The 14331-nt window shown below is 33.7% G+C and overlaps 2 protein-coding genes across 2 annotated transcripts in view; both read right to left on the minus strand.

Moving 5' to 3' along the window:
• Positions 1-751: 751 nt before the first annotated feature.
• Positions 752-3883, minus strand: LOC111614342. Its single transcript, XM_023355717.1, has 4 exons — positions 3779-3883; positions 3667-3704; positions 2745-3060; positions 752-1283 (listed from the first exon to the last, which is right to left on the minus strand). The coding sequence occupies exons 1-4, from the start codon at positions 3861-3863 to the stop codon at positions 1009-1011; spliced, it is 714 nt and encodes a 237-aa protein (XP_023211485.1). The 5' UTR covers positions 3864-3883; the 3' UTR covers positions 752-1008.
• Positions 3884-6288: 2405 nt separating this feature from the next.
• LOC111614343 overlaps positions 6289-14331 on the minus strand; it is a 10768-nt gene continuing 2725 nt past the window's right edge. Inside the window, exons 2-11 of the mRNA XM_023355718.1 lie at positions 12228-12272; positions 11395-11700; positions 11262-11329; positions 10952-11071; positions 9833-10070; positions 9558-9764; positions 9446-9483; positions 8528-8843; positions 6578-6622; positions 6289-6332 (exon numbers count right to left, since the gene is read on the minus strand). Coding sequence (XP_023211486.1) covers positions 6289-6332; positions 6578-6622; positions 8528-8843; positions 9446-9483; positions 9558-9764; positions 9833-10070; positions 10952-11071; positions 11262-11329; positions 11395-11700; positions 12228-12272 — 1427 coding nt within the window. The remainder of the gene's footprint in view (positions 6333-6577; positions 6623-8527; positions 8844-9445; positions 9484-9557; positions 9765-9832; positions 10071-10951; positions 11072-11261; positions 11330-11394; positions 11701-12227; positions 12273-14331) is intronic.

Raw genomic sequence — 14331 nt, forward strand, 5'->3', positions numbered from 1 at the left:
GAATATGCGCCAACGCCCCCTTGTACGATTTGATATAGGAATATGCGCCAACGCTCTATTCGATTTTACCTAATGAAATACAAAATGGCGATTTACCCGCAGTAAAAGACAAAGGGAGAGAGAACAAAAATGTTACTCATGATAATGGAAACAATAGACGTAGCAAGAATGACATTTGGATCTCTTCTGATAAATACGTGTTAGAATATTACGCAGGCTCGAGTTTCAACAGAAACGAAAGGAAAAGTTTTTTAAATAAACAAGGCATTAATAACGAAACCACCGTGGGTATAACTAATGAAAAAACCGTCATGGTGGATGCTTATCTGTCTCCCTACATTACAAGTTCGTTCTCTCTGTTTACGCTGTTATTAGGTTGTTACTACTTTCTCAAGCTATTTTGTACACCGGGTGTCAATTTTAAAAAGTTCTGCTCTTTGGAATGTGTGCTGAAAAAATTGAAATTTTGGGGAGAAGAGAAACGAAGTAAGAAGAACGTGGAGTGGAAATAGATATATCTAGGGACGGATCTGATTATAATGATTAAATTAAACAGGTTGCAAAATGTTCGACTTATTTTAATAAAAGCAAGAAATAGCTCAAATCCTATTTAATCTTAAAAAAATACTGTATTTTGTCATGTTTGTAACCGGAATTTTTTTCTTTAAGAAAAAGTAAATCATTAAATTTTATAACCAATAAATCATTAAACTTTATTTCATTAGATTACAAAAACAAGACACTAGACTGAGATTTGCTTAATTGACTTAACTTAATAAATAACAATTAACAGTATATGTTACATCACTACAAGGAAATTCGGTTTAAGAAAGAAGTAAATTTATCACATGTCGAAGTTTCTCTGTTCTCGACACAATAGGCATTACTTAAGTCTTTCTTTCACAAATCCAAGTTAAATCGTGATTAAGTTTTCGTTTTTGAGGACCACAGAATGACTTACAATACACGACCATTGTATCTTCCATCGAGTCCCATTATTAAAAAGAATCAGTGCCAGTCGGAGGTCAGAAGTTGACGATCAAATAAATATTTAGACCCGATTTGGATGACGTATGCTTCGGCCTGAAGGATCTTCTGTATGAATGAAGCGTAGGTAGCGAAGTGTGAGCATAGTCTATCGCTTTGTAGATAGCCCCGCAAATCGAACGACGGCATAAGGCATTCGAGAGTAGTTACGCTTATCTTGGTCACATTAGACAATTTACACAGGAACACTTTACTCAAATACATTTGCGAACAATCACGCATCTTGACTCCTGATCCTGAAACATTATCAGTACGTTATTGTCGATTTCTCAAAAAATTATAAACATCTTTATTTACTTCTATATTAAAATAATAGGATTTTCAGTAATTCTAGTCTTATTACTTTAGTTTACGTAACAACTTAGTTTTCGACTATTCCTTCTATATATGTAGAAGGGATGGCCATTTTTAGACTAGTTGTAACTGACAAAATGTCTTCTCTGTTCTTTAGTGATGTTAGAACAGTAGTTAGTATATTTAAACACAATTGAATTGCCAAGTTGTGAACTACGATAGTGAAACAAAACCAACATTGCAAAGATATCAGAAGAAGAATAATTTCCACAACCCTAGCTCAAACGCCATTCTGCCTTAAATTATTCGTGCAAGAATCATCTTTGTGGAATTCCTAGAATTCGCTGGAGATCTATTTTAAAAATGAATTCCTACAACCTTATTTTCTGTCTGTTCGTTGATTATTTAATTATTACTAATTTATAGATTAAATTCTACGAAGATTCACAGGGCATCTATATAAACATAATTCCAAATTAGATAGGGAGATTATCTAGTAATAAAACGAATTGTCTAAAAAATACATTAGCAAGTAAGCATGATTACTCTACAAAAAAATAACAAACATTAAAGTTTCTATAATCATTTAAAAAAAACGATGTAATTTTTATTCTTGAAGACCCTGAAAATTAGTGCATTGCAATTTTTGGCTAAAGTTCTGAAGTAGGAAAGAGATTCAGTACTAGTTACATAAGCCTTCAATGTATTTTTGTTTTAGTAGACCTAGTATCAGCTAAGTTGCGTGACAAACTCCAGTTTTTTTTCTGTTAATTTCTGCAATCCATGACTATTAGGACATCCTTTGGGAAAAAATTAACAAGGGCATCCATGTCCTGGATATGGTCTACAGACACAACAAATACAAACCGGAATAAAAGAAAACAAAGGATTCTCGTGTTAGCTCTTCACCTTTTCATACCCTTCCCAACCAATATCCAGTGTGTAGCAACTCTTTTAATATGTTCTAATGACATGCAAATGGGCATAAGTAAGGCTCAGATGTAATAAAAAACAGGATATGTTAATCTGAAGCAAATTGCTTACAGAATGTTATGGGAGAAATCATATTTGACTAGGAAATAAAACTGTTAACTATGAGAGATTAAAAGATATAAAGAATGGTTTATGAACCCATTACAAGACTGAAGAACTAATTTAACACTGATACAATGTATTGCACGTGTAGGTCAATTGGATAAATTTTCCACCTCATCAAAAAAATCTTTTCTATTTATGAACAGAATTTAAGGATTTCAAAAAGTCTATCTACTAGAGTGATACGTTTCACCATTTTCTTTACAAATTCCGTTAGAAAGCAAAATATATTTGTGCTATTTGTAACATTAAACACACAGATTTCAATTTAGGCAACTGAAATTTCTCGAAAAAAATTCTCCACTCACCTGGATCCGTCAACAACACCACTTGCGTTGGTACTAATGGGTTTCCCTCATGTAATCCCATTCGATAGGCAGTGTCTTTTATATTTTGAATCATATTCTTCAATTCTGAGGCGATTTCGTCATCGTAGGGCGACGATTCTGGAATATCACTCATTGCGCGAATAAACAGCACCACTTTGATTATATTGGCTTGAATCAAGCTTCGAGAATCATGCACAGTAAAGTGATTCAAGAGGTACTTCCTTGTTTTCAACAGACATCGAGCGAAGCCTTCATTTATGAAGCGATATGGAATACGTTCGTTTCCGAGTGGGCGCTAAAATAAGAAAACGTGTTAAATTAGTGAAAATTTACAACAAAGACTTCATTAGACAGAACAAATTTGAAAAGTCTGCAATTATGAAAAGGTTTAAATTGTTACATCGCAAAAAACTCAACTGGCATGTTGAGTCGATTTCGATCACCGAGGAAAGTTTTTTGAAGTGTATAATTGATAAACCTGAACGACGAATGATCTTGAAATTCTTGAAGAATCATCATAAAAATTAGTTAAGGATTTCAATCCCAGGAGATAAAAAAATTGTTGAAATGAGGGGCTCCCGTAAAAAGAAACACGTGCCTCCATTTTCGTCTCGATTTCCCTTTTTCTAATCCCAAAATAGAAAATTTGCGAAAACAAACTAATGAACAATATTTTTCCATTGACCCATGCAACTTCATATGTTGACCAAAACCCATTCGTTATTTTCGAGTGAAACAAGTGCCACCTTGTGAGGGCGTTGATCTGACTTCGAAGTTCTTTGCATAACGTACAGTACGATGCTCTCTTTAATAGTTTGTTTCCCTTTTCCATAGTCTGCAATCCACTGCTTTAAGTACAATTTTCTAATAGAATAATATACAAATCGAAAAAGTTACTTACTGGAGGTTGAAAACTGATCTTTCCTCTATTTTCCTCCACTAAAAATTAAAGTATTTCATTAGACTCGAAAAAAAAAGAAAAAAAAAAGAAAAACTATTGTTATCCTACTTACATAAATCCTCGATATGTCTTTCCACTGTCTTACTGTTTTTATCTCTGATGGTCAGTTGCTTGTCAAGGGACTGTACCAAATTCATAACTTCTTCTACTGTTACCTCTTGCTCTTTTTCTTCGCATATTTTCTTTAATAAGATCGAATATTCTTCAGCTAATATCGTTGCTTCTGGATGAGCGATACTCGCTCCACTTGCTGTCTCGTCTAGAGATAAAAGACAAGATTGAAATATATTTTGATCAAAGGGAGAATAACNCAGCTAATATCGTTGCTTCTGGATGAGCGATACTCGCTCCACTTGCTGTCTCGTCTAGAGATAAAAGACAAGATTGAAATATATTTTGATCAAAGGGAGAATAACGAGGACTGAGCACTTACCTATCTTGAAGAGGCAAATCAACTTTAGGAGATACAAATGGTAAAATGTAAATTTTAAATCGAACAACTGTGTGGCTGTTTTCAGGATAGTAATGACCAAGCATCTATGCTCGCAAAATTTTATGTCATCTGGATTGATGTATCCCCCGTCTACTTTGAAGGCTGGCCCTTTGCCTAATTGATCGGCTATTGCTGTTAGGTACCTTCCTTTGTTGCCATTTGCTTTTAAAAGAACGATCTGTAACGAAAACAAATCTTCGTTTAGAATCATAATGAATCTCCGGCCTAAACTAGAATTGTGAAATACTACACTAAACTGAGAGCCAATTAAGTCTTTCGCTAAAATCAAACTTTGACTTACAGCACCAACTACAAAGTGTTTATTGTTCTTCAGAGATTTAGCCAATTGTTGCTTTCAATAATCCTTATTCAACAGTTAAACGAGACTTTAATATTCTTTTAAGTTGTAGAAAGTATTGTAAGTGTAATAAGCAAAAGAACTTTGAAATCTTTTTTTCATCCCTTTCTGATTATCCCAGATGACCATTCATCAATATACTCACTTAGTATCTTAAGTGGTATGAATCCTAATCCTTTCTAGAGGGTAGAACCTGAAATTTCATCCTTCATTTCATTTTAGTGTAATTGTACTTCAATCACCCAGAGTATGTAAAAACAAACGATGACTCAATCACCCTAATATACGTAAGTGCTGGAGAATGCTTATTTTTTAAATGACGACCTCAAAAACAATTCATAATTAAACATACTATTTCACCAATGAAAGAATCATTGCATTTACACATTCTGCTGTTGTGTTTAAGAATTGAAACAATTGTAAATAAATTTTAAATGCAAATAAATAAGTGCATGGTCAGCGAAAACGTCTACATACTGAGGAAAATTTGGTTCCATTTAAAAAATTTTTTTCATTTTTTGCACTTATGTTAACAATTTAGTCTTTTTTCAGGCTCATAATAGAGACATTTGCAGAACAGACAGTCCATATAAAACACTTGAGAAAGTGAACCTTAAGAGACTTAATCGGCAAAGAAGATGCTAACATAACCTTAAATACGTTAGTCTTAAGAGGATGTAAAATCTGAAGGTCACTTACCACTTGGTCGACGTTCAGTTGAAAGATGTCTTTCTGCTCCCAGATCCATTGAACATATTGCTCCCAACACCGATCCATGTATTTGGCGAAGTGAGCATCGGCACCTTCTTCTTCCAAAGACTGTTTTTTTATATAAAAATATTCAGTTTCTTGTATATTGACATGTATCATCGCGTATCTTGTGGATTCCACACATAGAATGGAATATCCAATTGAATAATTCATCATATTGAATTAAAATTCCATTTTGTAACGAAAACTGTTTATGAATCTACTATTATAAATCGATACTAATTCATGAGAAAACTTACCTTGTCTTCCGATCCTCCATTCACATACTCTATCATTAATTCCAAATTGTAATCGATTTTCTCATATGCTAGGTATGGAAGAAATAAATTTTAAAAAGAAATAAGACAATCTCTAAGTAATAAAAACACTCACCATAAATATTATTCACGTCCAAGTATTGAAAAACAATAGAAAGAAGACAGGAAGAACAATTTTTGGGACATCCATCACGGCAGAAGACTGTTTGCGCCTTTTCAACCAGTTCATTCATTTTTGACTCGCACTCGCAACATAAGTATATGCTGCTGTATTCTAGACCTATTTCTTCACAAACATAACATATTCCGAATCTTGATACTTGAAGTTTTGCTGCCAATTCGGTGTTCTGGTCGTTCATTTCCATTTCTTCTTCTTCTTCTTCTTCCTCTGTTGTTTCACAATCTTCTTCATCCATTATTTCTAAGATATTAAATAGATTAAAGAGAGTTTCCATTCAGGTAAGATCTCGTATATGCACCATACTTTGTTTCTTTAAATTAAGAATTTTTTATGCCCATTACAAAGTTAAGATTTTCTCATTATTCTAAGAATTTTAAAGATTGTCAAAATTACTTCCCTTAATTCAATGTTTCACGTAAATTTGGGAAATTCGTGTGGGTTGTCAAATCAAAAATTAAAATTTTTAAACAAATCCATATACAATCGCCACCATAGATGGTCACTAGGTTACGCAGGGTCTTACTAAACACGATTCGACGTGCGTAGCTGCGTATAGATGAAACAGGTGATAATTTACAATATATATGTCTCTAATAACAACAGTTAGCTTCTGTGCTTATTACTGTGCTAAGCTACACACTGTGGCTACTTTCTCGTGCATCACCTTATATAATAATAATAATAATAATAATTTAAACGTAACAACTGCGTCTACTTGTATAATATGTAGTAATTAATAACACGTAAAATAATAAAATTTCTATGAATAAACTTATGAATTGATTGGTTACCTTCTTCTTCTTCATCGGTAAACAATTGATCATTATCTTGATCACCTACAAAAGAAAAAAAAGGTTAAAAAATTAATAGAGTGATATCAAATGGGCGTATTTTGAAAAGCTTAATCAGATTTATGGTTATAAAATCACAACTATGTAGCGTCTTAGCGGACAAAGTACAGCAGATGTATATTGTTGCAATGCGTGGGAATGGGCAAAATATCTAAAAAAGTGTCACTATGCTAGTGGCTTAATCTTTGGGTAACAATAAAATGTTGAATAGCGAGCTCCATTTACGCACTCGACGTTATACACCTAATAACTAACAGAATGTTTTATGGGTTATGTAGCGCCCTAACCGGTAACAGGCAGAATCATACATTTTTTTTGGAGAATTCATACAGTAAGGATGATCCCTGTACGATGATATTCTTGACCTGAGGTTGGGGTGAAAGAGAAATTTCAAAAATTATTAAAAAAAATACTATCAAGGCGACTGTGTTCTCTATAAACTGTGGTACCCAGCAACACGGCACCCCAACTTCTACACACACTATAGTCTCTCAGCACATAGCGCTTGTCATCTGTCAGTACATGCAGTAAATGTAGTCACATTGTCACGTGCAGTACAGAAACTAGTTGAGACGTGTTTGCATACCTTGAATACAGCACTTTTGCACATAAAAACAAAAGCCAGAAATTGCTTAAATGCATCTGATGACTTACGCGTGATTCTCAAAAAAAGAGCTTCGTTTTAATACAATTATTTACAGATTCAACGGGGTGCTGACCAATAAAAAGGTTAAGAACTGCTGTTTTAGACAAATCCTTTGTGTTTAGTTTTACGATTAACGAATAAATAACTTCTCAAATATATGAACGTCGGTACATATTTTCTGTTAATAGGCTATAAATAAAAGGCACTGCTAATACAAACGATATCGGGCAATTGTGCTGTTCGCGAGCGGTTTTTCCTTTATTGCTTCATATAGTCAATAATAATGATAAGTCGTTTCAAATTACAATAAAAATCTATAGTATTTATCACGTGGTCTGTAAAGTTCAGCGAATTCTTCGCAAAAAGAATAAGTTATCAGGAACACGTTAGAGATGAGTAGTCACGTTACCGAATAGCACGGACAACAAATGTCACGTGACACGCTTCGTATGCGTACGCCGCCCGCCGTCCGCGACAAAAACAAACTTAGCAATGGTGTCGTCGAACGGGTACACTCGATAAGTATTCCCAGCAACGGCCTTATTCATTGCGCGGCTCTGGGCGGCAGATCTTTGCCAGGCCCTTGTCCTTTGTGCAAAGTATGTTAATTGAAATAGTAAACACTTATTAATATTAATATATACTGTACTATAAATTAAATTTATTTTATTGTTATAACTAATAGCCAAGGATAAAATAAAAAGTTTTAAATATCAACTTTTTTCTACTTGGTTGTTGCGCGAGGCCCCTCCAAGANCCCTTTCCAACCAATATCTCAGTGTGTAGCAACTCTTTTAATATGTTCTAATGACATGCAAATGGGCATAAGTAAGGCTCAGATGTAATAAAAAACAGGATATGTTAATCTGAAGCAAATTGCTTACAGAATCTTATGGGAGAAATCATATTTGACTAGGAAATAAAACTGTTTAACTATGAGAGATTAAAAGATATAAAGAATGGTTTATGAACCCATTACAAGACTGAAGAACTAATTTAACACTGATACAATGTATTGCACGTGTATGTCAATTGGATAAATTTTCCACCTCATCAAAAAAATCTTTTCTATTTATGAACAGAATTTAAGGATTTCAAAAAGTCTATCTAATAGAGTGATACGTTTCATTATTTTCTTTACAAATTCCGTTAGAAAGCAAAATATATTTGTGCTATTTGTAACATTAAACACAGAGATTTCAATTTATACAACTGAAATTTCTCGAAAATAATTCTTTACTCACCCGGATCCGTCAACAACACCACTTGCGTTGGTACTAATGGGTTTCCCTCATGTAATCCCATTCGATAGGCAGTGTCTTTTATATTTTGAATCATATACTTCAATTCTGAGGCGATTTCATCATCGTAGGGCGACGATTCTGGAATATCACTCATTGCGCGAATAAACAGCACCACTTTGATTATATTGGCTTGAATCAAGCTTCGAGAATCATGCACAGTAAAGTGATTCAAGAGGTACTTCCTTGTTTTCAACAGACATCGAGCGAAGCCTTCATTTATGAAGCGATATGAAATACTTTTGTTTCCGAGTGGGCGCTAAAATAAGAATGTGTTAAATTAGTGAAAATTTACAACAAAGACTTCATTAGACAGAATAAATTTAAAGTCTGCAATTACGATAAAGTTTAAATTGTTACATCGCAAAAAACTCAACTGGCATGTTGAGTCGATTTCGATCACCGAGGAAAGTTTTTTGAAGTGTATATTTGATAAACCTGAACGACGAATGATCTTGAAATTCTTGAAGAATCATCAGAAAAATTAGTTTCGGATTTGAATCCCTGAAGATAAAAAAATTGTTGAAGTGAGGGGCTCCCGTAAAAAGGGACACGTGCCTCCATTTTCGTCTCGATTTCCCTTTTCCTAATCCCAAAATAGAAAATTTGCGAAAACAAACTAATGAACAATATTTGGTTATTGACCCATGCAACTTCATATGTTGACCAAAACCCATTCGTTATTTTCGAGTGAAACAAGTGCCACCTTGTGAGGGCGTTAATCTGACTTTGAAGTTTTTTGCATAACGTACAGTACGATGCACTCTTTAATAGCTTGTTCCCCCTTTTCATAGTCTGCAATCCACTGCTTTAAGTACAATTTTCTAATAGAATAATATACAAATCGAAAAAGTTACTTACTGGAGGTTGAAAACTGATCTTTCCTCTATTTTCCTCCACTAAAAATTAAAGTATTTCATTAGACTCGAAAAAAAAAGAAAAAAAAAAGAAAAACTATTGTTATCCTACTTACATAAATCCTCGATATGTCTTTCCACTGTCTTACTGTTTTCATCTCTGATGGTCATTTCCTTGTCAAGGAACTGTACCAAACTCATAACTTCTTCGACTGTTACCACTTGCACTTCTACTTCGCATATTTTCTTTAATAAGATCGAATATTCTTCAGCTAATATCGTTGCTTCTGGATGAGCGATACTCGCTCCACTTGCTGTCTCGTCTAGAGATAAAAGACAAGATTGAAATATATTTTGATCAAAGGGAGAATAACGAGGACTGAGCACTTACCTAACTTGAAGAGGCAAACCAACTTTAGGAGATACAAATGGTAAAATGTAAATTTTAAATCGAACATCTGTGTGGCTGTTTTCAGGATAATAATGAGCAAGCATCTATGCTCGCAAAATTTTATGTCATCTGGATTGATGTATCCCCCGTCTACTTTGAAGGCTGGCCCTTTGCCTAATTGATCGGCTATTGCTGTTAGGTACCTTCCTTTGTTGCCATTTGCTTTTAAAAGAACGATCTGTAACGAAAACAAATCTTCGTTTAGAATCATAATGAATCTCCAGCCTAAACTAGAATTGTGAAATACTACACTAAACTGGGAGCCAATTAAGTCTTTCGCTAAAATCAAACCTTGACTTACAGCACCAACTACAAAGTGTCTATCGTTCTTCAGAGATCTAGCCAAGTGTTGCTTTCAATAATCCTTATTCAACAGTTCAACGGGACTTTAAAATCCTTTTAAGTTGTATAAAGTATTGTAAGTGTAATAAGCAAAAGAACTTTGAAATCCTTCTTTCTTCCCCTTCTGATTATCCCAGATGACCATTCATCAATATACTCACTTAGTGTTATAAGTGGTATGAATCCTAATTTTTTCTAGAGGGTAGAACCTGAAATTTCATCCTTCATTTCATCTTAGTGTAATTGTACTTCAATCCAACCACCCAGAGTATGTATGAACAAACAAACTCAATCACCCAAATATACGTAAGTGCTGGAGAATGCTAATTTTTTTAATGACGACCCCAAAAACAATTCATAATTAAACATACTATGTCACCAACGGAAAAATCATTGCATCTACACATTCTGCTGTTGTGTTTAAGAATTGAAACAAATGTAAATAAATTTTAAATGCAAATAAATTAAGTGCATGGTCAGTAAAAACGTCTATATATTGAAGAAAATTTAGTTCTATTTAAAAATTTTTTTTCATTTTTTGCACTTATGTTAACAATTAAGTCTTTTTTCAGGCTCATAATAGACATTTGCAGAACAGATTGTCCATATAAAACACTTGAGAAAGTGAACTTGAAGAGACTTAATGAGCAAAGAAGATGCTAACATAACCTTAAATACGTCAGTCTTAAGAGGATGTTACATCTGAAGGTCACTTACCACTTGGTCGACGTTCAGTTGAAAGATGTCTTTCTGCTCCCAGATCCATTGAACATATCGCTCCCAACACCGATCCATGTATTTGGCGAAGTGAGCATCGGCACCTGTTTCTTCCAAAGACTGTTTTTCATATAAAAATATTTAGTTTCTTGTATATTGACATGTATCATCGCGTATCTTGTGGATTCCACACATCGAATGGAATATCCAATTGAATAATCCATAATATTGAATTAAAATTCCATTTTGTAACGAAAACTGTTCATGAATCTACTATTATAAATCGATACTAATTTAAGAGAGGACTTACCTTGTCTTCCGATCCTCCATACACATACTCTATCATTAATTCCAAATTGTAATCGATTTTCTCATATGCTAGGTATAGAAGAAATAAATTTTAAAAAGAAATAAGACAATCTCTAAGTAATAAAAATACTCACTATAAATATTATTCACGTTCAAGTATTGGAAAACAATAGAAAGAAGACAGGAAGAACAATTTTTGGGACATCCATCACGGCAGAAGGCTGTTTGCGCCTTTTCAACCAGTTCTTCTATTTTTGACTCGCACTCGCAACATAAGTATATGCTGCTGTATTCTAGACCTATTTCTTCACAAACATAACATATTCCGAATCTTGATACTTGAAGTTTTGCTGCCAATTCAATGTTCTGGTCGTTCATTTCTGTTCCTTCTTCTTCTGCCTCTGTTCCTTCACCATCTGTTCCTTCTTCATCCATTATTTCTAAAATATTAAATAGATTAAAGAGAGTTTCCATTCAGATATGATCTCGTATATGCACCATACTTTGTTTCTTTAAATTAAGAATTTTTTATGCCCATTACAAAGTTAAGTTTTTCTCATTATTCTAAAAATTGAAAAGATTGTCAAAATTAGTTCCCTTAATTCAATGTTCCACGTAAATTTGGGAAATTCGTGTGGGTTGTCAAATCAAAATTTTTAAACAAATCCATATACAATCGCCACCATAGATGGTCACTAGCTCACGCAGAATCTTACTAAACACGATTCGACGTGCGTAGCTTCGTATAGATGAAACAGGTGATAAATATATGTCTCTAATACAAACAGTTAGCTTCTGTGCTTATTACTGTGCTAAGCTACACACTGTGGCTACTTTCTCGTGCATCACCTTATATAATAATAATAATTTAAACGTAACAACTGCGTCTACTTGTATAATATGTAGTAATTAATAACACGTAAAATAATAAAATTTCTATGAATAAACTTATGAATTGATTGGTTACCTTCTTCTTCTTCATCGGTAAACAATTGATCATTATCTTGATCACCTACAAAAGAAAAAAAAGGTTAAAAAATTAATAGAGTGATATCAAATGGGCGTATTTTGAAAAGCTTAATCAGATTTATGGTTATAAAATCACAACTATGTAGCGTCTTAGCGGACAAAGTACAGCAGATGTATATTGTTGCAATGCGTGGGAATGGGCAAAATATCTAAAAAAGTGTCACTATGCTAGTGGCTGAATCCTTGAGTAACAATAAAATGTTGAATAGCGAGCTCCATTTACGCACTCGACGTTATACACCTAATAACTAACAGAATGTTTTATGGGTTATGTAGCGCCCTAACCGGTAACAGGCAGAATCATACATTTTTTTTGGAGAATTCATACAGTAAGGATGATCCCTGTACGATGATATTCTTGACCTGAGGTTGGGGTGAAAGAGAAATTTCAAAAATTATTAAAAAAAATACTATCAAGGCGACTGTGTTCTCTATAAACTGTGGTACCCAGCAACACGGCACCCCAACTTCTACACACACTATAGTCTCTCAGCACATAGCGCTTGTCATCTGTCAGTACATGCAGTAAATGTAGTCACATTGTCACGTGCAGTATAGAAACTAGTTGAGACGTGTTTGCACATAAAATCAAAAGCCAGAAATTGCTTAAATGCATGTGATGACCTACGCGTGACTCTCAAAAAAGAGCTTCGTTTTAATAGAATTATTTTCAGATTCAACGGTGACCAATAAAATGGTTAAGAACTGCTGTTATAGACAAATCCTCTGTGTTTAGTTTTACGATTAACGAATAAATAACTTCTCAAATATATAAACGTAGGTACATATTTTCTGTTAATAGGCTATAAATACAAGATACTGCTAATACAAACGATATCGGGCAATTGTGCTGTTCGCGAGCGGTTTTTCATTTATTGCTTCATATAGTCAATAATAATAATAAGTCGTTTCTAATTACAATAAAAATGTATAGTATATTATGATCTATCACGTGGTCTCTAAAGTTCAGCGAATTCTTCGCAAAAAGAATAAGTTATCAGGAACACATTAGAGATGAGTAGTCACGTTACCGAACAGCACGGACAACAAATGTCACGTGACACGCTTCGTACGCTTACGCCGTCCACCGTTTTTGTCGCGTTTGCCATCCGCGACAAAAGCAAACTGAAGCAATGGTGTCTTCGAACGGGTACACTCGATAAGTATTCCGACAATTTTTTGTTCATAGAATATTTTATATCGATCATTTTCAACAAATTATACGTATTTTAAAAATATTCGAGTGAAATTAGTCTAGATTTGATTAATTTTATGGAAGAAAACCTTTCAAATAGCACAAGTGCCCGATATCGAATACAAACTTTCATAATTCACGTGGTCGTGGTTACAGTGGCTAGAAAATATAGTGTCGAAAGCGCTTATATTCCTCCATTATAACCGTTCGGTCCACACAGCGAGGTTAGTGACGTCACAGACAAGATGGCGCTGATGTCAATCGTAGTGCTACTTTCGCTTTGGCTACGTGATATCCTTTCTTACAAGAACATCGAAAGCGATTAAATTTGTGCTTGTAAAGTGAATAAATCCTTAGGAAATGGCTGAACAGAAACTTTACTGACTTGTGTATTTCTAATTTATAGATATTACTCTACTGTAATTTTTAATTCTTTTATTTTTGTCGAAAAGGGTGAGAAATCTACATGCATATTAATCTGTAATTTTTTAAGAGAGATTTTTCAAATATAAAGTGTATATGCATGGGTACTTGGCAGTAGACTAATAATCGTTTATTTGTACATACTTAATTTTGTAATTTTATATTGGGACAATAAAGTAACATTCTGCCTTTATATTTTATATACTGTGTAGAATTTAATTGTAATTTTAATATTGCTTTATACTATGTCACATAATACTGTGAACAGTATACAGTATTATGTAACTGATGGCATTTGCTTAATAAATTCTATTTTAGGCCCTCACAGTGGAAGAGGTTCACAAAGCCATATAAAACTTACATTTTATTATTAAAAATATGATAAATTCTGTATTTTTTTAGTAAATATGAATAAACCTTGTTG

Source organism: Centruroides sculpturatus, unplaced genomic scaffold, assembly GCF_000671375.1.
Source record: "Centruroides sculpturatus isolate CEXI.00-Female unplaced genomic scaffold, Cexi_2.0 scaffold2125, whole genome shotgun sequence".
NCBI classification, from domain to species: Eukaryota; Metazoa; Arthropoda; class Arachnida; order Scorpiones; family Buthidae; genus Centruroides; species Centruroides sculpturatus.